The 23,410-nt window shown below is 50.1% G+C and overlaps 1 protein-coding gene across 1 annotated transcript; it reads right to left on the bottom strand.

Moving 5' to 3' along the window:
- Window positions 1–3,645: 3,645 nt before the first annotated feature.
- Window positions 3,646–23,341, bottom strand: CAMKMT (calmodulin-lysine N-methyltransferase). The gene is made up of 11 exons (XM_078610294.1): window positions 23,222–23,341; window positions 20,546–20,721; window positions 17,532–17,596; window positions 10,474–10,534; window positions 8,411–8,465; window positions 7,672–7,735; window positions 7,339–7,405; window positions 7,083–7,157; window positions 4,999–5,062; window positions 4,373–4,504; window positions 3,646–4,203 (listed from the first exon to the last, which is right to left on the bottom strand). The coding sequence occupies exons 1-11, from the start codon at window positions 23,279–23,281 to the stop codon at window positions 4,126–4,128; spliced, it is 897 nt and encodes a 298-aa protein (XP_078466420.1). The 5' UTR covers window positions 23,282–23,341; the 3' UTR covers window positions 3,646–4,125.
- Window positions 23,342–23,410: the final 69 nt, after the last annotated feature.

Below are 23,410 nucleotides of genomic sequence, written 5' to 3'. Positions count from 1 at the left end.
TTGTGAATGACGTCAGGGAATCTTTTAACGTCCACTGTACGGTGATGACGCGCGCAGTGATAAACAGGGCGGCCGTTGGATTCAAACTGATAATCTCTGCCATGGCCACCTCTCCGTGATTCTGCAATGCATCAGTCCACCTGCACAAGCTGTTTGTATCGCTTCCATGTAATCCCAGTGTAGCTGTTCCATTTTTGTTCATGGTTATGATTCCTAAATATATATTCAATGTAGGATTTTGGATAGTGACGGCTTTGATGACTGCATACATTTCCAATCATTTGAGTGCCTTTTCAGTCTAAGAGGAATAGTCTGCCAAATACCATAGTCTACAATGGAAATCTTAAATTATCAGTATAACAGTTAGCAGTGTGACAAAATAAAAAGTGAAATACTAAATAAAGATCCCATTTAACTGTAACATTACCACAGCATATGAGGAACTGGAAATACGTAGCAACTTGCCACTACTTTAAGGCATGCGGTAGCAGGATCTTACAAGCACGGCTCCAAACCATGAATAAAAACCAACAAATTGTCAAATGTTATGCTGAGTTGCCATGTAGCTGTCCCACGTGGGCGCTGAGACACAGACCCTGGGACTTCCCACATTGTGTCAGTCTCCTGTCTGTCATTATTACAGTCCTTACAGCCCTGTGGATGTAATCAATAAGAATATGGCTGTACGATGTGTTTTTGGGTTTGACGTGAAGTCTGATTTCGATTTAAAGCTTTCGTGACTGCAAGGATTCATATTTCTGGTTCTTTCGGTAAAGTCACGTAGAAGTGAAATAATGAAAATAAAATTCTCACGACGTTTCGATTGCAACACAAGCAATCATCATCAGGTGTGAACACCACAGCAAGAAAATTTGAAAAGTGCCGTTTTTTTCAAATTTCCTTGCTGTGTATTCTTAGGTTTTTTCGGTAAAGTCACGTAGGTAAAACATCAAAATTAATGAAAATAAAATAAAACAAAAATCACGACGTTTCGGAGGCAACACAAGTCTCCGTCATCAGGTGGGACCGTCACAGCCGAATTAGCTGCATCAAATGAGGCAATGATTCAAGATGTAATCCCTTATAAGCAAGTTGAAGGGGGGAAGAGAGGGGGGGGGAGCTCATCAGAATGTGGTAGCCAATGAATGGAACGTATCGGGAGGGAGGGGGGCGGGGCTCAAAGACAGCACGGAGTGCTAAGTACAACGCATCGGGAGGGGGGGGGGGCCAAAAAATGGACGACGGCTTGGACGCGGTTGCTGCTGCACACGCCAACACAATGGACAGAGAGGGGAGGGGAGGCCTGATACACATGATAGACAAAAGAACGAAAATGCCCATGTTTATACCAATGCTGGCTGAACAATGAAGAGAGTACTGTTAAAAAATAACTGGGGATGTTAACACTCGGTGAAGTAAAGTAAAATAGTGCCTGTCAGATAAGATGGTCCAAAAAAGTGTAATTAAGTCTTTTTTGCGTGGTTGATAACATCTTTCCAATGATTACTAAGTTTGTACCCATCATCACGGTTGAAATTATGTGTGTTTGTATATATGTATGGCTTCGTGTACAAACCTTTGATGGTAGCCGGGAGGTTTGCAGAGAACCTTGGTCTCGGAAAAGACAATTTCATGAGAGCCCACCGAGTTGTAGCAATGATCGGCAACGGCAGAAGAATCAGTTCTGCCGTGTTTCAGATCTGACTTGTGCTCGCGAACACGATCAGAAACATGACGTTTCGTTTCTCCAATGTAGCAATCACCACAAATGCAACTCAATTTGTAGACTCCAGGATACTGTAAGTCAGGAACGACATCCTTCACAGATGGAATCAGATCACAAATTTTATGCACTGTACTGAATCGGACTTGGATCTTATGTTTGTTTAGAATTTTGGAGATCTTTTTGGTCACGCCTGCTATGTATGGTAACGTGATGGTTTTGGTCGGAGTTTCATGTGGCTGTTTCTGTGTGGTGGGAGAGACAGCTTGGCGGATAGTACGGTCAGAGTATCCGTTCATCGGGCCCTCAGGATGAACGGATACTCTGACCGTACTATCCGCCAAGCTGTCTCTCCCACCACACAGAAACAGCCACATGAAACTCTGACCAAAACCATCACGTTACCATACATAGCAGGCGTGACCAAAAAGATCTCCAAAATTCTAAACAAACATAAGATCCAAGTCCGATTCAGTACAGTGCATAAAATTCGTGATCTGATTCCATCTGTGAAGGATGTCGTTCCTGACTTACAGTATCCTGGAGTCTACAAATTGAGTTGCATTTTTGGTGATTGCTACATTGGAGAAACGAAACGTCATGTTTCTGATCGTGTCCGCGAGCACAAGTCAGATCTGAAACACGGCAGAACTGATTCTTCTGCCGTTGCCGATCATTGCTACAACTCGGTGGGCTCTCATGAAATTGTCTTTTCCGAGACCAAGGTTCTCTGCAAACCTCCCGGCTACCATCAAAGGTTTGTACACGAAGCCATACAAATATACAAACACAGACATAATTTCAACCGTGATGATGGGTACAAACTTAGTAATCATTGGAAAGATGTTATCAACCACGCAAAAAAGACTTAATTACACTTTTTTGGACCATCTTATCTGACAGGCACTATTTTACTTTACTTCACCGAGTGTTAACATCCCCAGTTATTTTTTAACAGTACTCTCTTCATTGTTCAGCCAGCATTGGTATAAACATGGGCATTTTCGATCTTTTGTCTATCATGTGTATCAGGCCTCCCCTCCCCCTCTCTGTCCATTGTTGGCGTGTGCAGCAGCAACCGCGTCCAAGCCGTCGTCCATTTTTTTGGCCCCGCCCCCCCGATGCGTTGTACTTAGCACTCCGTGCTGTCTTTGAGCCCCGCCCCCCTCCCTCCCGATACGTTCCATTCATTGGCTACCACATTCTGATGAGCTCCCCCCCCCTCTCCTCCCCCCTTCAACTTGCTTATAAGGGATTACATCTTGAATCATTGCCTCACTTGATGCAGCTAATTCGGCTGTGACGGTCCCACCTGATGACAGAGACTTGTGTTGCCTCCGAAACGTCGTGATTTTTGTTTTATTTTATTTTCATTAATTTTGATGTTTTACCTACGTGACTTTACCGAAAAAACCTAAGAATATGAATCCTTGCAGTCACGAAAGCTTCAAATCTAGAATTCCTTGCTGTGGTTTTCACACCTGATGATTGCTTTTGTGTTACAATTGAAACGTCGTGCTAATTTTATTTGATTTTTATTATTTTATTACTTCCCTTCTACGTGACTTTACCGAAAGAACCAAGAATATGTGATGTTTCGCTGGGAGCCAAACGTGAATCACCATACCGAACAACACGCAGTAGAACCCAAAAAGACATCGGAAAACCTGCTCAAGAATGTGTTTGTTGAAGTTTATGCTTACCTTTTTTTAAGTTGTACTTTTGAAGTTTATGTTTGTCAAGTTAATTGTTCTGCAAATGTATGCTGTTCAGAGTTTAATAAAAAAGATACTAATGCATAATGACACGTGAAGAGGACTCATCATTGTGTTGCGGTGCAGGTGAATACGTATTCCCTGGGGTTCCCGACACTTCTGACACAAGGAAGTAGTTGGTATTGCGAGGTATTGATAAATGACAGATTAAGTAAGAATAAGTTTAATGTACAGAGTGCATACCGTACAATGATTTAAACAAGTTGAAAGCTTATGATGGATCGGGGAACACGACACAGTCTAGGTCTCTCAAGTATCGTACGATAATTCGATTTACGTAGACAAAACAATGGCAGTTCGAATCCGATTAAGGTATACAGAAAACTTCAATAATTGTAATTACATGACTGCAAGAAAAGCTCAATTGGCTTGTTAATAAACAAGTCTGTCAAAGCTGTGCATCACATTTTAGCGCAATTACAATCTGTGACCTTAAGTACAGCGATGGTATTCGACCGACGGCTCCTGTGCAAAGATCATCCACATAGCTGCCTATGATCCTGCATTGGAGGGCTAACCCAGAATACCTGCCACCAGTAGTACCCTCGCAGAATACAAAAACAAAGGCTTCTGGGTCGTCAATTAAAGCAACGCTTTGTTAGGCCAGAGCAGTAATCCAGCGACAGCCTACAGGCAGCGCGTCAGAGTTAGCAAAATCGGGAAGTGCAGGTTCTCATCATATGCGTTCTTTCCCTCCGTCTTCACCTAAAAACATGCAGACAACAGTTGGCACAATAAAAAAAACACATCAGTAAGAGTAATTCATCAGCACTAATCACTGAAATGCAACGCAGTAATTGTCAGCACATTGAAATGCAGCAGGTGCAGTCGTGTTCATTATTAGCAGAGGAATGGAGACGTCAACACTTCTCACCGCAGAATGGATCGCCCAAACCTGCTGGTCGTACGCTTCCGTTTTCTCAATTTTAAACCCCGATCGCTCGGCGAGGACGCAGAACTTGTCCAGCGTGTTTCCTCTTTGCGGAGCAAACACCAGCACGGTCCCCTTGGACAAAGACCGGCAGAGACACGCAAAACCCTTTGTAGCTCAGTGTGCAAATTCAAACTAACTTAAAACTTTTTATTTTACCAGGTAAGGCCCGCTAAGCAAAATAGATTTTTTTCCAGAAACGACCTGGCCACAAATGACAGGTCAACGAAGTGGCTTATCACGTGGAAATTTATAGCAGCCAAATACTCTAATAAACTCGTCTTGATTTTAAACGCGGAGGGGAAAAACCAGAGGACCCGGAGAAAAATCCACGTGACCACGGGGGAGTACATGCAAACTACAAATATACAGCAGGAGTCAGGGTCGGGATTGAATCCACGACCTCCTGTACACCAGGCGAGGCAGTTAACATCTCGCCACCGTGGCCCCCTTAATGCCCCATCTGAAGACAAGAACTCCACTGTCCCACCACACGAAAATGCCCACGGCGCTCTTGACGGCGTAGCACTCACCCCTGGGGGCAGCAGCCTGTGCAGCGTAGCACTCACCCCTGGGCGCAGCAGCCTGTGCAGCGTGTCCACGAGGGAGGCCCGATAATCATCCACAAAGAGGCTGCAAGGTCACAGAGTCCGTCAGTACATTGCCCCCACAGAAGAACCACTTCCCCCCCGCCCCTCCCCCCTCAGTTGCAATTTACCCTGCAAACAACGGCCTCTAATGAACCGCATCAGAACATCGCACGACAGACGCCGCCATCTCCTCCTCTACCGATGGACAATCAGGAAAGGCCCAGAGTGACTGGTCACCAATCGAAAACCATGGATCACGAATTGTATTGTAATGTCACTTCCCACTTTAATCATTCACCTGTGGGTCTCTATGCATATACGAGCCTCTGCATAACTCTATGCGGCTCTGTGTGAGTAAGAGGGTCTCTAAAAGCCTGCGGATTTTTATACAAATTTAAATTATTAATCTTCACGTGAGTGTCCATCTCAAAACCATGGACCGCACACAAACATTACTGCCCGCTTCGATCATTTACCCATGGGTGTTATGAGTCTGTGGAAGTCTATGGGTTTCTCTGTGATTCTATAGGTCTTTTTACACGTCTATGGCTCTCTATGTAAATGCATTAGTCTCTATGCGAGTCTATGGTCATGTGAGTCTACGGCTCTCTATGTGAGCCTATGTTACGCTAGTGAGTCTATGAATCTCCATGTCGGCCCATGGCCCGCACAGAAACACCACTGCCCACAGTAACACAACGCTGGCAGCGTTTCCGTCGCTCGCCACGAGGCTTCTAAGGCCGTCTTCTGGCTCACCCACCAGCCTCCACATGAACGTGTAAACACTGCTCATCAACTCCCCGCCGTCCAAAACAACCCAAATACATTACGACATGCTTACACTGCTGATCTCGTCAAGGAGCATAAAACCATCACGCAAACTACGGTCATCCTCGCGGTGGTTTTTTGCTAACCATCGAACAATGACGGTCAATGCATCGCATATTCTTAGGTTTTTTCGGTAAAGTCACGTAGGTAAAACATTAAAATTAATAAAAGTAAAATAAAATAAAAATCACGACGTTTCGGAGGCAACACAAGCCTACGTCTTCAGGTGGAACCGTCACAGCCACGACAGCTGTATCAAGTAAATGAGAGATTGCAGGAGTTACCACTCCGTTTATATAATGGTTGGAGAGGGGGGAAGGGGCAAGTGCAGCACACTTTTTATTCATATGATAAGGTGAGGCTTAAAGTGTGCTGCACTTGTGTGCTGCACTTGCCCCTTCCCCCCTCTCCAACCATTATATAAACGGAGTGGTAGCTCTTGCAATCTCTCATTTACTTGATACAGCTGTCGTGGCTGTGACGGTTCCACCTGAAGACGGAGGCTTGTGTTGCCTCCGAAACGTCGTGATTTTTATTTTATTTTACTTTTATGAATTTTAATGTTTTACCTACGTGACTTTACCGAAAAAACCTAAGAATATGAATCCTTGCAGTCACGAAAGCTTCAAATCTAGAATTAATGCATCGCATGCTTTCAGATGCGCTTCTGCGGCCGTCTAGAACAATCTCCCTTCCGATGTTAGGAAGCCACTGGAGCTATGCACTTTGTTGGCTACGTGCGGTGCGAAAGAAGTTCAACGTACATACGTACGTAGAGACCCACAGACACCCATACCTACAGAGACCCATAGAGACCCACAGACACCCATACCTACAGAGACCCATAGTCTCTGTAGGTATATAGAGAACGGTTGGGTACGTACTGTAAAAAAAAAGTTCTAAATACGCACGAGACACTACAGTATTGGCCACACTACTTTCCACTGACAAAAAGACTCCAGTCACAAACTCACACACACGTGGCAGGCAACATTATAGCCACCACCACCACGACCCCGACTGCTACACAGTGGCCGTGTGTGCAGAAACACCGCACCGTGTGCACGTCTCCACTCCGGTCCACGCGACACCCCCCCGCCGCCCCACCATCCTCATTTTCACGAATGCCAATCTTGGCTGATGTATAATAGGCAAATTGAGCTCCTGCGCACTTCACGCACCTGATAGTTGGCGAGCATGGAAAGCTGTGCCGTGCGGTGTGTGTGCCGACTCACCAGTCTGCACAAAGCAAGATGTCAAATTTTCCTTCAAGTGGAAAAATGTCCTCCTCGTTATCCCACCGTAGTACTCTAAACAGAAAAATACAGTTACCACTGTTAATTGAAGAAAAAAAAAATCACGTTCATCTAACAGCTTTATTCACGATTCATCAGTCCCCTTTATTGCAAAATGAAACCTTTCGGATGACAGAGCAACCTTCCCAAAACCTTAATTATACAAGAAGTGTATCTGTAATTACTGTCAACTTACCGGCTTGTGACATCTGCGGCAGTAATTAAGCCAGAGGATGTATTTCTTTCCAAAATCGTGCTTACATCCATTAAATAAAACGTTAAGGGCTTTTCCTTCCAATTCAGCAGGACAGTTCAATGGATGTATTGTACGTTGTGAACTTCTTTCGCGCCGTACGTAGCCAACCATGCTAATTGGAGGTTGCGATGCACGCAATAAACCATGTTAACATCGTGCTCAAAATCATCATTTGCAATTTCTAGCCGAGCCATGCGTGACAAGACGTAGAAAAAAACACCACCAATTCTCGCAGACGCACGCTTCCACTCAGGAATCATTCACAAAGGATACTTTTGACGGCCTTGTCATTTCCATCCGTTAATAAAACATCCTTAGCCTCCGATGTGATGGCAACCTGCACGGGGGTAGAAACGTAGCCACAGTTTTAAGGCCCCCCCCCCCCCCATGATATCATTATTCACTCCGCAGATTCGGCGTGACGCTTTTATTTCCAACAAGCGTATCTTGCCACGGCGATGACGACGGCGGGCACATTAGCGCTTCGTTTTAATAAGACCTCCGCGCCTGGCGACGGCAAAATTGCCGCGAGGAGCGCTCGCGTTTCCCCGACGCCCCTACGGACGACTGCCTGTCCATCACGACTGCCCCGCGCCGTGGCGCTTTTATAAACGATTCTCGAGCCGAGCGGGGTCCGTGAGCGGTCGTTCACGGCACTCCCGAAGGGAGGAGGAGAGTGGTGTCACGACGCCACTTACCCACGGAGGCCGTCGCCCCCGTGAACCCCGCGTCCCTCGCTTCGAACAATGCAGTGACGCACGCGGGTCAAATCTCGGCATTAAAAATATCTATATAAATGGAGACGCGATTCCTTTAATACGCCTCTACATTCAAGGCACCCAGCGTCGATATCCCTTTGTGAATGCAAGCTACATTTAGCAATTTGCGTTTTGCGAGCGGCGATAAGTGACGATGACATTGAAGTCTCTCTCCAGTTGACAACATCCTTTGTTGTGCGGCGCAACAGAGATGTTCGAAAATGTGCTCAAATTGCTCCCATGTAGGTTCTTACCATGAGCCCGGCCAGGCACGTCATCCCTCCTCCCAGCTCGCAGACCGAGAGCCCTCTGTTTAACGAGAAGCAGGAGGGCAACAACGAGCTCTCGACGGGACCCTCCACGGCTCAAACTGACGCTGGAGCCGCTCTCCTCCGCTACGGAAATGGTTGAGAACAGTGGTTCTTAACCAGATCAGTGGTTCTTAACCAGATCAGTGGTTCTTAACCAGATCAGTGGTTCTTAACCAGATCAGTGGTTCTTAACCAGATCAGTGGTTCTTAACCAGATCAGTGGTTCTTAACCAAATCAATGGTTCTTAACCAGATCAGCGGTTCTTAACCAAATCAGCGGTTCTTAACCAGATCAGTGGTTCTTAACCAGAACAGTGGTTCTTAACCAGATCAGTGGTTCTTAACCAGAACAGTGGTTCTTAACCAGATCAGTGGTTCTTAACCGGATCAACGGTTCTTAACCAGATCAGCGGTTCTCAACCAGATCAGCGGTTCTTAACCAGATCAGCGGTTCTTAACCAGAACAGTGGTTCTTAACCAGATCAGTGGTTCTTAACCAGATCAGTGGTTTTTAACCAGATCAGTGGTTCTTAACCAGATCAGTGGTTCTTAACCAGAACAGTGGTTCTTAACCAGATCAGTGGTTCTTAACCAGATCAGCGGTTCTTAACCAGAACAGTGGTTCTTAACCAGATCAGTGGTTCTTAACCAGATCAGTGGTTCTTAACCAGAACAGTGGTTCTTAACCAGATCAGCGGTTCTTAACCAGAACAGTGGTTCTTAGCCAGATCAGTGGTTCTTAACCAGATCAGCGGTTCTTAACCAGAACAGTGGTTCTTAACCAGATCAGTGGTTCTTAACCAGATCAGCGGTTCTTAACCAGAACAGTGGTTCTTAACCAGATCAGTGGTTCTTAACCAGATCAGCGGTTCTTAACCAGAACAGTGGTTCTTAACCAGATCAGTGGTTCTTAACCAGATCAGTGGTTCTTAACCAGATCAGCGGTTCTTAACCAGAACAGTGGTTCTTAACCAGATCAGTGGTTCTTAACCAGATCAGCGGTTCTTAACCAGAACAGTGGTTCTTAACCAGATCAGTGGTTCTTAACCAGATCAGCGGTTCTTAACCAGAACAGTGGTTCTTAACCAGATCAGTGGTTCTTAACCAGATCAGTGGTTCTTAACCAGAACAGTGGTTCTTAACCAGAACAGTGGTTCTTAACCAGAACAGTGGTTCTTAACCAGATCAGTGGTTCTTAACCAGATCAGCGGTTCTTAACCAGAACAGTGGTTCTTAACCAGATCAGTGGTTCTTAACCAGATCAGCGGTTCTTAACCAGAACAGTGGTTCTTAACCAGATCAGTGGTTCTTAACCAGATCAGCGGTTCTTAACCAGAACAGTGGTTCTTAACCAGATCAGTGGTTCTTAACCAGATCAGTGGTTCTTAACCAGATCAGCGGTTCTTAACCAGAACAGTGGTTCTTAACCAGATCAGTGGTTCTTAACCAGATCAGTGGTTCTTAACCAGATCAGCGGTTCTCAACCAAATCAGCGGTTCTTAACCAGATCAGTGGTTCTTAACCAGATCAGTGGTTCTTAACCAGATCAGTGGTTCTTAACCAGATCAGTGGTTCTTATCCAGAACAGTGGTTCTTAACCAGAACAGTGGTTCTTAACCAGATCAGTGGTTCTTAACCAGAACAGTGGTTCTTAACCAGATCAGTGGTTCTTAACCAGATCAGTGGTTCTTAACCAGATCAGTGGTTCTTAACCAGATCAGTGGTTCTTAACCAGAACAGTGGTTCTTAAGCTCAGGTGCACACAAACTCCTGGAGGTGCGAGATGCCCTTTCTGGGGCTGCGAGACACGGCCAGATTTTTTTTCGAAGGTAAATCGTCGAAACACAAATTAAGCACAGGGACGTAAGCACAACTTACTATGTTTCATGCAACCTACGTATTTATTAACATTATAGCTTTTTTACGATTGAGAACCAAAGAGGTGCAAGGCTGACGTAAACGTTCAGAACCACTGGTTTAGAAGCACAACCCGCACGTTTCCTTACCTGAACATGTGCCTGTGTTTAATGCAGTAGAATGCCATGACCTCTTCTGCAGGCCACACACCTGGATCGATGGACATAGGAGGGGGCAAGGGGGACATACGCGTTCAGTTGAACAGAGAACTCGGAACAGAGAAGCCCAAACAGCAGAACAATGCAGGCATGAACATTTGTTAACCCGTCAAATATGTGCAAAGCCGTATGAATGCAAAACCAATTTATATTCCGATGAAAATAAATAAATTCTGTTTTGAATATGCACAGCACTTTTATAAATCCACTGGATGAGGTCCTCCCCACGTCATGTCGATTATGGTGTTTAACCATACTTCACCACACTGGGAATAGGACCAGTTCAGACATCATTCGCCAACTATGATAGCCGTGGCTGGAAATTTAATTCAGGTCGGCGGGTTCATAGTGTAATGTGTTAACCACTAAACTACTGCTCCATCCCCATTTGTATTTCAGCTATCGAAATTCTGGAACCCTTTCAACTTTCTAATTCTCATCACAAGAGCCCCTTATGCACATGCCACTGGGCTGTCCGATGCTCAAGGTAAGGGCTCTCCCTGACTACGACAAGGCCCATTCATTGCAGTGCAGCAATTGCATGAAGTTCATGCCCGTGTTTCCTTGGTGGGCTGTGGGTAATACCATCACTGACGATGTTCCGTTTCATCTCAAGTGCGCGTTTACAGCGCTTTGTCCACCCACTGCTGGATGATGCTGTATCTATCACGGGGGGATTGTTTCACCATACTTTACACCATGTTGGTCGGTGTGGGTTGTGGAAGGGGCGGGGGGACCTTGGACAGCATCAGATGTCACTGGCCACTGTCAGTTATCCATAGCTGAGAATCAAACGCGGGTCGATGGGTTTATGGCGCAGACCTCTAACCGCTGCAGCACCGCTCCAGCCTTTTGTATAAATCCCCGGTGGTTATCCCTCCGATATGAGGCTGCGCCGCTGGCGATAGCGGCCTTTTATTTATTTGTGCCCGCACATCATTACCGACGCAGGCCCTTCAATGTTGTTGTGTCCATCCAGCAAACGAGTTTCTTGCCCAAACTGGAAACAAACGTAAACGCTCGCTTGCACCGTCGCAGGCAATCGCCTTCCTTACGTGCACAGCGCCCCCCCCCCCCCCATGATAGTGGAGAGAGAGCGAGAGAGCGGCTGTGGGAAACACAACGCTGGCCGAGACAGCCTGACCTCCAGGCCCGGCTACGGTCACCCCGCTCCTCCGCGCCGGTGGAGGGGGTTGAAGGACTGCCCTCTAATTGGTCGCACTCTTCCTGCGACAAACCCGCGGATTGAAAGGCTCTACCTTTTTAATAGCGGCCCTTACGGCGCTAATGACATGCGGCTTGACTGTCCGTCACGCACGCGTGAGATGCAAATTTGCAAAGGGGGGGGGGGGGGGGTCTCCGTTCGGTGCCTTCCATTCCATTCCTCAGTGACATTCACAACTACCCTAAGTACAAAGTGTCACGCAAGCTAATGGCATTAAACTCATACATTACGCCGCCGCACACCATTAATTACCTCGCAGGTCAGGATCGGAGAGGTACGAAACTACCCCCCCCTCCCCATCCAGCCCCCCCCCCCCCCCAGGGCCACGGTAATTGAATTCGTCGTGACGTGAAAAATCGCCGGTTAGAAAGCGTATATTCATCCAGTCCCAGCAGGGGAAGTTCACAGAGAAGTGTCTGCTGCCGAAAAAAATATTAAGTCAAACTTTTGGAAGTTGTGCAATTGCCATCCACACACACACACACACGCGTGCATGATGGTACAAGCTACTTTGTCCTTTTGAGCGTTTGTAACATTCCACACCTTCCAAGCACTAAATGATCCGACAAGAGTTGATTCTGCTAAGTACATCTCTACACAGGCTGGCTTAGCAGCATTAGGGGGGGCCAAAAGCCTCTTGAAATGGCGAGCAGCCGCACTGCTGCTCAACGAGGCAGGCGCGAGCCACGGCGCTTCAGCGAGCCACGGCGCTCGGGGAGAACGGCTCCGCGAGGTCGCGGCGAGGAGAAGCGCGCTCTGGCCGCTCTTCATAAAGAACTCCACCGTTAAGTTGTTCTCCCCCGCCTCCCTCATTTCACACTCCACTGCGCGCCTTTGTCCACCGGCTTTGCGCTGCTGGTAACAGGGTTGCCGGGGGATTAGGACTCCCGCGCCACCCCTCCCCCGTCCCTCTGTCGTTGTTTGTAGGACATGGCCGACCTGCACTCCCCGACCCTGCATTGCCCCCCCCCCACCTTACTCCCCACACACAGCCGGCGGTGGCCGGAGGCGGCGGCTGGGCACGGGGGCGGAAGAGACGGCGTGCGACAGCGGGGGATTAGCGGCAGCTCCCCGCGGCGCTCCGCTCCGCCAGCGCCGAGAACACCCGCGCGGCTCCACGATCCGGAGAGAAAGCGCAACGCTGCCAGAACGAAGCGGGCGGACAGAGAGGGGGGGGGGGCGCGAGCGCCACTCTGCGCGCGCTTCGATGCGGCGTACGACGTTTTAGCTCTACGCGCCGGCAAGCTTCTTGTTGAATTCGGCGCTCGAAGAATGTTCCGCCGCGTAGAGCGAAACGTCGTGCGCCGTGTCGAACAACACACTTGAGAACACGCGGGAAGACCGTGAGACACGGCCGCGAAAAGCTACGCGCAGGGCGGGGAGGTCGGCTCCGCGACAAGCGAGGGTCACCGGCGGGGAGAGAGAGAGAGAGGGAGAGAGAGAGAGAGGGAGGGAACTCCGCGGCTCTGGCTCCGTGGCTCCTTCAGTGGCAGCCTCTCAAGAGCCGCAGGGTTACGGGAAGCGACCCGCTGCAGGACCGACGTGTCTGCTGCGAGCGTGGCTGCCGTGTGACGCGCTCACGGGGCGCAGAGTTCTCACCGGCCTCTGGGAAATCTCCGTGGACTCGAGTCGAAATTAAAAAGCCTTCCAACGCGAAAGTCGGCAAATTCCATTTCCGTGAGTTTTAACAAGCTTACGACAAAAGGGACGCGACTGTTGTGCACCCCCTTTTGAGAAGAACATTTCCCGACGTCAAAGGCAACTTGGTGGAAACAGTGCAGAGGGGGGGGGGCGATGGCGCAGTGCGAGCGCCGGGCTGCGGCTCGGCAGTGCTTCAGATCGCACGCACGCGGCGCGGGGAGACGACACGGGATCTTCCGTGATCTTGAAAGCTTAATTATACATCACGCCTGCAGGCCTGAAGGGTCTAATCAAATGCAATATCCCGCGTCCGTGTCACGACGGCTCTAATTTCATCTCAATCACCAACGAGGGGGTTTTACACCGAGATGCCGAACAAATCCTCGTGCGGCTTTACGGCCTTACTTAAGATACAAATTGTGTTACACCCGCCAATTTAAAAGTGTTCTTCGGATCCGTAGCGGCCCCGGAGTGTTTGCGGAGAGCGGCCGTGGCGCTTCCCACCGCGCTCGCTGAGAGCGGGCGCTCCGTGTGCGCCAGCGCTCGCTCGACCCCCCCCCCTCGCGCGCCCAGACGCGGCGAGAAAGGTTCAAATTAGCGGCGGCAGGCGGGTCATGGGCCGGCGCCGTTGCCTGGAGACTAAAAGGGTCCCCTCCGGCGAGTGTCCGAGAGTTAACATTAGCGAGGAGGTAATGAGCGGGCGCGAGGCGTTAGCGGAGGCATGACGGGGGGGGGGGGTGCCACCCGCAGCTTCATTAGCTCATCTGAGGGGGCCCCCCCCCCCATTGCCAACACTCTGTGCGCTCCTCACCCCACTTTGCCGACACCGCTACATTCCTCCGATACTTTTGAGTGGAACCTGGTGAGGGGGCAACGCTGGCCGCCGAGACAGCGGTGGGCCGTGAGGGCACGGCGGGGGTGGGGTAGCTCGTGCTGCGGGGTGGCGGGGCACCATTACACCCCCCCCCCCACGCCCACGTGGACATTTGCTTGTTCATCCAGGAGAGCCACGCTGAGTCGTACGACTCTATGTCGTACAACTCTTTGTCGTACGACTCTTTGTCCAGAGGGCACCTTCATTGGGTTTTTATTTTCAGATGCGTTCGGCCAATTAATGGCGGGATCTGTTTATGATTTGTGTATGAGGCTGTACTTGGCCTACTCCCTGCATATCTTTGTTTCACAGCTCACAAAAACATCACGAAAACATCACAACGCTACAGCCTTCGTTCTCAGTCAGTGCTCTCTTCAACAGTACCTAGGGCAAGCACTCAAATGGGGAAACAATAATTTTCCCATCATTCTCCTGTTATGAATTACAAACGATTTTCAAGCTGGAGAAGGGGGTATCACTGTCTGAATTCAAAGCTCTGATAGAAGAAAATGTCATTGACCACTGCAATTGTTTTTAATGTTTTGCACTGTACTATTTCGTGTTGTGCTTGTGGTGATTTCTTTTTGCTGACTTCTTGCCAGGTCCCCCTCGCAAAAGAGGTGATTAACCTCAAGGTTTTTTTTACCTGGCTAAATAACGGTGAATCAAATAAATTAATTACACAACAAGTGGGAGGAGGAAACCAGAGGACCCGGAGAAAACCGACGCCTTGTGCGAGGGGGCAATGCTCCATCGCCTTACAGATGGAAACCGCTGGCGATTAGTCCACTTGCTGTAGCGCCATCTCCTGGCGAGCCAGGGCGTGGCACCTCCTCGACGCCCACAGGAGGGGAGTTTCACAACGTCTTTGTGTGATCCACCAACCCCTGATGCCTCCACAGTGCTAGCTTACAGGCCACGTGCATACCCACCGCTGCCCGGAAGTGGTGATTCAAACACAAAACAACTTCATCCAGCGCCCTCTTCCTGTGTTTGTGGTGTGCAGATGCAAACCCGGGTGCTCGCGTAAAGCGCCATGGGAAAACGGGTCTCCAATTGTCCGCGTGTCTAAAAACCGAAGCGTTTGGTATTCAAAAAATACGAAAGAAAAACCCTTGAAGGAGAGGTGGCCGGGTGGCTCAGAGGTGAGAGCGATCAGCTTGCACCGCTGAGATCCGCGGTTGGAATCCGGTTGCGATTCAACTGGGTTCTCCAATGTCGTGAGCCGATGGTCTCAGCTCATTCATCGATGACTGCACAAGTAAAATTCGGTTTGGCACTAAATTTGGCTGAATTCCAGCTCCAAGAATAAAAAATGTTGCCTGTCATGTGATGAAGACGACTCTGAGTGGCAGAGCGATTGGGAAAGTGCTGCCTCCCCTACTTTGCGAATCACAGGTCATTTGAAGGGATCTCAGAAGTAGTTCTGCGACATGTACTTCAGCGGACCTGTCCTCTAACACGAAGGGTTGTACTGCCATGTGAGAGATCCAAATGTGTTCTTCACATCAGGACTGGACACTGATAGCACAATCAGGACAAGGGTGGAGAATTTTTGCTTAAACAATAAAAAAATTAACAAGACACCTTCCATATAAAAATAGCCGTGAACATAACCGTGTACTAAAAGAACAAGTAAAATAATCGTTGATTTAAAATCATTTCACTATCACCGAAATCTCTGCTCAGAGGATGGAACATCACACGAAGTCAAAGGCCGCTCAAATGGGAATGTATCCCTTCACGTAACCACGTAAACCATTTAATTGCCGACGCGGGACAAACAACCCGGACCCCCACGGCCGTCCTTTGTACGCTCACGACAATGAGGACACAGAGCCCCCCGCGGGGGTTACGGGGCGGCGGTCAAAGCCGGGCCGGCGCTGGGCGGCACCGAGCGGCGTGCCCCCCCGCCGATGAGGCCGCGGTCCGGGAGCCGCGGTGCTGAAGCAGCAGCGGCCACACGCCGCCACGGCCCCCTGCCGTGAGTGACAGCAGAGGTGATTAGAGTAATGGGTGGACGAGGTTGTTGCCCCGCCCACCCGCTCGGATCCCACGCAGTGGAAGATCGAACGGAGTCGCCGGTGGGCAAGCGGAACGTAAACTAGCAGAAGTCTGTGCCTATAGCTCATCGGATCCGTCCAGTACGATAAATATTCTGAAGTGGGCGTGTGGATCCGCTTGGGCCCGTGCGTCGATCGTGCCGTGGCTCGCTCCGAAGAGAGCGCGGGGAGATTGGCACGAGGTCGCAGTGCCACCGTGTATCGGGTTGTCACAAGCGTCCCACTTGGAAAACGTTCCGGCAGTCACACGAGCGACAGAGTGCGCAGGCTGCGCAACTGCACCAGGTCCTGCAGGGTACAAAGAGGTAGGCGGGAGGGGCAGGGCGCACGGGGGGGGCCCCATTTCGACTCCTCGCGCCGGGGACCGTGCCCGAGCGCGCTGCAGGAAGCAGGGGCTCCAGAAACGATGCCTGGAGGGGCATCTTTTATAATCCGCCAGAAGGCTATTTAATTAAAACGTCTCTGGAACTCGTCTAATGCAAAGTGGCGCATCACATGAGCGACGCTGGTGTCGGCAGAATTAAGCCACCGGTACAAAAGTCCGAGACGCTTTGCCGCTCCAATGGGCGTGCGGCGCTCCCCTGCAGCCCTGGGCCAGCGGCGGACAATCCCACACTTGGACGGCGGTGGCGAGCCATCGCAGGGCACCACATTGCACGGAAACAGCGCCACTTTGCACGAGGAGGACTCCCGACGGTTAGATGAACTTGCGAACTTCCCATCGGAAGCCACGTCAGCCACCCAGGCCTTTTGTCGCAGCCTCCGGTCAACCTTCCCCGGTGGGGGTGTCGCTCATTCCCCTCTGCAGCTCCCTTCCCCCAGCCATCTGTGCTGTTGACTCCTTGCCCCTGTTCAAGTCCAGATTTCAAGACCTTCCTTTTTACCTTTTTATCTCTGCCTATGACCGACGACCGCCTCGAAGTAGGAAATAAACACCTTGAGACGAGGCTGCATTCACACGCAGCACATTCTAGACATTCACACGCCGCACATCTCGGACACAAACGCACGCCGCACCGTGCGTTTGTGTCTGGGATGTGCGGCGTGTGAATTGACGCCGCCCACCGACCGTCTGCGAGTGTGTGTAGGCCCATAATTGCTTGTGCACGTGCGTGTAGATAGGTGCGTCGGTGCGTGGATTTGTGAGCCTGGGATGTGTCGTGCCGCGTCGTGAGCGCGTACTCACACACGTTGCCCGTGTTGTCGAAGCTGTTGAGGACGTCTTTGAGATTGACGGCGCCCACCGACTGTCTGCGAACACACAAATCAAGCGGCGGCGCTAATGTTCCACCTCATTATTCCAATTACCTTCACGAGTAACAACCTTGCCAGTGTACACATCGGCACTTAATGGGGCTCTCAGGCTGCCGAGTAACGCGAGGGCAATTTGACTGTCGCCCGCGACGTTGTTATGAAGATGAGCCGCCGGCGATGATGAGCTGCGAGGAGGAGGAATTGGCTCCGTAGCCAAGGGGGCTCACGGGGATAATTCGGGCCCTAATTTAGAGGCGAAGCCCGCGAATGCCTGCGTGACAAATTCACAAATAGTAAAAGGTACAACAAGGAAACTGAGTATTCTTGGTTCTTTCGGTAAAGTCACGTAGAAGGGATATAATAAATAAATTAAACAATAAAATTATCACGACGTTTCGATTGCAACACAATCAATCATCATCAGGTGTGAAAACCACAGCAAGACAATTTGAAAAAAGTGGCGGTTTTTCTTGCTGTGGTTTAACACCTGATGATGATTGCTTGTGTTGCAATCGAAACGTCGTGAGAATTTTATTGTTTTACTTTAATTATTTTATTATTTCCCTTTTACGTGACTTTACCGAAAGAACCAAGAAAATGAATCCCTGCAGTCAAGAAAGCTTTAAATCGAAATTTAAAGGAAACTGAGATTTGGACCACATCTGGGAAGTTAGTTCTGGGTGCATTTGGTTCGTGTGCGAGTGGCTATGTGGGTGTGTGTGCAGGTGAGTGGCAGTGTAGCGGCTAGCGCGCTGCACTACGATCCCAGCGACCCCAGTTCAAATCCTGCTCATGACCGATAACAGTGACGATTATCTGTACTGGTTCTGGGTCTCCCCGAGGTCGGACTCAGCCTCAAATGAGTACCTGGTGCGGTGTGTAAACATCAGCACCAGGGAGACAAAGGCGGCTGGCCATGGTGCTGGCCACCCACCCCCTCGTGTCTCATTCCGGCCTTCATAGGTGCTCGCTAACAGCACTTGCCCCAATGGTCTGTTCAGGCTATACGGGAGATCTTTGTCTTTGTAGGTTGTGCGTGGGAGTGTGTGCGTGTAGGTGCTTTCGTGTGACTGAATGGGTGCATGGGTTTGTGAGTGCATGTGTCAGTCGGTTGTGTGTGGTAGGGTGTGTGCGTGGAAAGGTGTGTGCAAGTGTGTGGATGCATGGGTGTGCGAGCACGGGTGAGTGGGTTGTGTTGGTGCGTGGATGTCATAATTTATACCGCGCCTCCCATGCAAGCACATCCAATCACCAGGACAAAGGGGTATTTGAAATAATTACTCAGTGATAAAGTGATTACAGCTAAAACACAATGTTCAGTAACAATTAAGTGTAGACGATATACACGGCAAATGAAAATAAACTAAATTGAAAAGTAAAAATGTTCTTGAGCCTACTCTCTGCGAGTGTGTGTAGCTTCATAATTGCTTGTGGACGTGCGTGTAGCAAGGTGCGTGAGTGCGCAGATTTGTGAGTCTGGGATGTGTATATGCATGAGTGTTGTGTGCGATTGGATTCATCAAGTGTGTTCATAATTACACGTGTGGGTTTGTGAGTGTAGTTTGTGCTTCGGATGGCTAAAACGCAGCTATTTGCTACAGTGGGGAACACAGGTGGTGCATCTGCCAGTCATCTGTTAGTCAACCCACGGCACTTGGGTCTGTCCTGTGACCTCCTGTCAGCAACGAGCCTTCGATACTTCACATGACCTCAAAGTGGACCTCGTCTGGCATCAGCGCCATAGTGATGTCACTGCCACTTAGTGGCGAATGGCAGCCGTTGTTGTTGTTGGAACCAGAAATGATTGTGCGAGGAGCACACAGATCTTTAAAAGGTCTAGACACAGTCCCATCAGTGAGCTCCTCCGGCAAGTGAGGCTGCATTGGCTGGGTCATGTAGATCACATGCCCAGCCAGCACATGCGCAAGCAGCTTCTGCTTGGCTGGATAGATGGGGCTAAGCGGGCACGGCATGGGCTAATAGAAGGACTGATGTGGTACACAAATATGTGGAGTTGTTTGGACTTGTAGATGACTCGTACCAACAGTGTCAAGATCGACCTCTGTGGAGCAAGCACCTACAGTGGAGAGCAGAGAAGCGATGCTCACATGAATGAACAGAGCACCGGGTGGCTAAAACGCAGCAAGTTGGCACAGTAAGGAGCACAATCAGTTAATCCATTGCACGTGGGTCTGTCCCGTGACCTCCTGTCAACGGGCCTTCGACACTTCACGTTCCCTCAAAGTGCACCTAGTGTGGCACCAACGCTGCAGTGACCTTAAGCACAAAGTGCTTGTTACAAATGAGCCACAATACCTTGTTGATCTCGCCAAGGAGCATAAACCATCACGCAAACTCCGGTTATCCTCGCAGAAGCTTTTGACTAACCATCGAACAAAGACGATCATTTTATCGCGTGCTTTCAGATGGGCTTCTGCGGCCATCTGGAATGCTCTTCCTTCCGATATTAAGAAGCCACTGGAGCTATGGACTATTAAATCTAGATTTAAAACTAATTTCTCTCGTACTGCCTTTTGTGCTGAGTTTGTTGTCCTTCCAATGAGTACGGTTGGCTACGTACGATGTGAAAGAAGTTCAACATACATACGCAGTGGCGAATGGCAGTTGTTGTTGTAGTATCCAATGCGGTAGTCCAGCGGTTAGCGCGAGCGCTAGGAACTCGGTAAATCCTAGTTCGATTTGCGATATGAACTAGGCCCAGGCCTGCCCAAGGTCTATTCGGCTTCAAATGAGTACCTACTGTGATGTTTAAACATCGCCACTTGGGTGACAAAGCCAGCCACGCGTGGTGCTGGCCACCCACCCCCTCGTGTGCCGTGCCAGCCCTCATAGGTGCTCGCAAACAGCACTTGCCCCAACAGTCAGTCACAGCCTACGTGGGGGGGGTCTGTCGTGTAGCATGTGGCAGTGGCAGGATCCCCTCACCGGATGAGCGCATGGCGCGGCAGCATCTGTGAGCAGGAGAATCGGAGCCACTCGGCTCCACCCGGGGCCTCCTCGTCCTCCCCGTGCCGCTCCACCCTGAAGAGCCCAAACGAAGCGAAGCGACGCACGGAGGCGGAGGAGGCAGCCCTCGGCTCCACGCAGCCAGAGCGCAACGCCTGTGGAGGGGAGGGAGAGACCATCGCGGACCACCCCCCAAGTCACGGTCAGCAACGGAGTTCTGCGTGGGGGTCCCCGACGACTGTGGACCCCGATAGAAGCAGCCTGTGGAGGCTTTCATCCGGCAGGGAATTGACTGACGATGATGACGTTTTCATGTTTGTGCGTGATTTTGTTTTATCGCTCCCGTAGCGTAACACACAGCTGCAAATTACCAATTTGAAAGGCGCTTTATGAAAAATGAGTTTATTATTCTAATATTATTTCATTGCAAATTGTCGTTTTAGTGACCCAGGTGAATGTTGCAAATTAAACTACCCCGGTCTCTTGAGTTCTAGGTAAACAAATACTCCTGACTTGATCATATATCATCATTCATTCACTGCTTGACGTGGGCACCACGCACAAGTCCTAAGCAGTTGACACTGCATTCATTTCACGACATTCTAATAAATGTCGGAGTCTATTTTGAAACCAGAATCAGCCAGTTGGTTCGGTAGAGCGAGCGGCTCGCAATCGGATGGTTGCGAGGTCAAATCCCGGTTAGGGGCGGTTGACGAAGCTCATCATCCCTTCGGGGTGTATAAAATGACTCCCGCTTTGTGGGGAAGTCACCTGCCATAGGAGCGTTGAATTCCACCACAAGCTCTGCAGAGCTGTGAATAGGAGATAAGCAACAATACCTCACTCTGACATAGGTAGGAGCACACGTGACATGATAATCAGCCAAAGTTTCCGAGACAACCAATTACATTGCGCAACACTCCAGTGTAACAACAACCAACACGCTTCGATGGCATAATTGTTGTACGCTTAAAATATACCGATGATGATTGGTGCAAAGTAAAACAAAATTGGAGTTTTCAACCCTCTTGCCAAATGGCGATACAATTTCTGAGAATATGATGATCAGGTAGCAGATTGCTGGGGCTGTGGTTGCTGGTAATTATCACACGGAAAGTTGCTTGCCACAAATGAACCACAGCACCTTTGCTGATCTCGTCAACGAACATAAACCATCATCGCGTGAACTCCGCTCATTTGCGCAGTATCAGCGGCTTTTGCCGAGCTATCCAACAAAGATGGTCAACATCATCGCACGCTTTCAGATGCGCTTCTGCGGCCGTCTGGAACGCTCTTCCTTTCGATATTACGAAGCCACTAAAGCTTTGCACTTTTAAGTAATCTTGATTGAAAACGAATTTCTTTAGAATTATTTTTATGTGTTTCGTTTGTTGTCCTTTCCCGCACCTCCAATTAGCGTGGTTAGCTACGTATTGTGCAAAAGAAGATCAACATACACCTCCTCATGCATCCTCTGCTGATGCTCTATAGGCAGCCGTGGTTACTGAGAGTGGCATGTAGTCTGAGTCTTTACCCGGCTCATTGAGCCACGAGATTCTCCCCGGCTCTGCCATAGTCTGGCTCACTGAGCCGCGAGATTCTCCCCGGCTCTGCCATAGTCTGGCTCACTGAGCCGTGAGTCTCTCCCCGGCTCTGCCATAGTCTGGCTCAATGAGCCGCAGTCTCTCCCCGGCTCTGTCATAGTCTGGCTCAATGAGCCTCAGTCTCTACCCGGCTCTGCTATAGTCTGGCTCAATGAGCCACGAGATTCTCACCGGCTCTGCCATAGTCTGGCTCACTGAGCCGTGAGTCTCTCCCCGGCTCTGCCATAGTCTGGCTCACTGAGCCGCGAGTCTCTACCCCGCTCTGCCATAGTCTGGCTCACTGAACCGCAGTCTCTCCCTGGCTCTGCCATAGTCTGGCTCACTGAGCCGCAGTCTCTCCCCGGCTCTGTCATAGTCTGGCTCACTGAGCCGCAGTCTCTCCCTGGCTCTGCCATAGTCTGGCTCACTGAGCCGCAGTCTCTCCCTGGCTCTGCTATAGTCTGGCTCACTGAGCCGCAGTCTCTCCCTGGCTCTGCCAAAGTCTGGCTCAATGAGCCAGTCTCTCCCCAGCTCTGCCATAGTCTGGCTCAATGAGCCACGAGTCTCTACCCGGCTCTAGCATAGTCTGGCTCACTGAGCCTCAGTCTCTACCCGGCTCTGCCATAGTCTGGCTCAATTAGCCGTCTCTACCCAGCTCTGCCATAGTCTGGCTCAATGAGCCGTGAGTCTCTACCCGGCTCTGCCATAGTCTGGCTCAATGAGCCGTGAGTCTCTACCCGGCTCTGCCATAGTCTGGCTCACTGAGCCGCGAGATTCTCCCCGGCTCTGCCATAGTCTGGCTCACTGAGCCGGTCTCTCCCCGGCTCTGCCATAGTCTGGCTCACTGAGCCACAGTCTCTACCCGGCTCTGTCATAGTCTGGCTCAATGAGCCACAGTCTCTACCCGGCTCTGTCATAGTCTGGCTCACTGAGCCGCAGTCTCTCCCCGGCTCTGCCATAATCTGGCTCACTGAGCCGTGAGTCTCTCACGGCTCTGCCATAGTCTGGCTCACTGAGCCGCAGTCTCTACCCGGCTCTGCCATAGTCTGGCTCAATGAGCCGCAGTCTCTACCTGACGCAGGATTTCCCACCGCTGCGCCGCCTTCGCGTCTCCTCTCGCTTCCGTGGCCATCTTGGTACGGGAAAAGCCGTTGCCACGGAGACGCTGCCTGACGTCACAGCGCAAGCCGCGACAGCCAATGGGAGGAGACACCGCCCCCACCCACCAACCCACAAGCCCCCTACCCAACACGACCCACCC

This window comes from Lampetra planeri, chromosome 33, assembly GCF_965212315.1.
Source record: "Lampetra planeri chromosome 33, kcLamPlan1.2.h2, whole genome shotgun sequence".
In the NCBI taxonomy this organism is placed as follows: Eukaryota; Metazoa; Chordata; class Hyperoartia; order Petromyzontiformes; family Petromyzontidae; genus Lampetra; species Lampetra planeri.
This window is presented reverse-complemented; position numbering and strand designations above follow the sequence as displayed.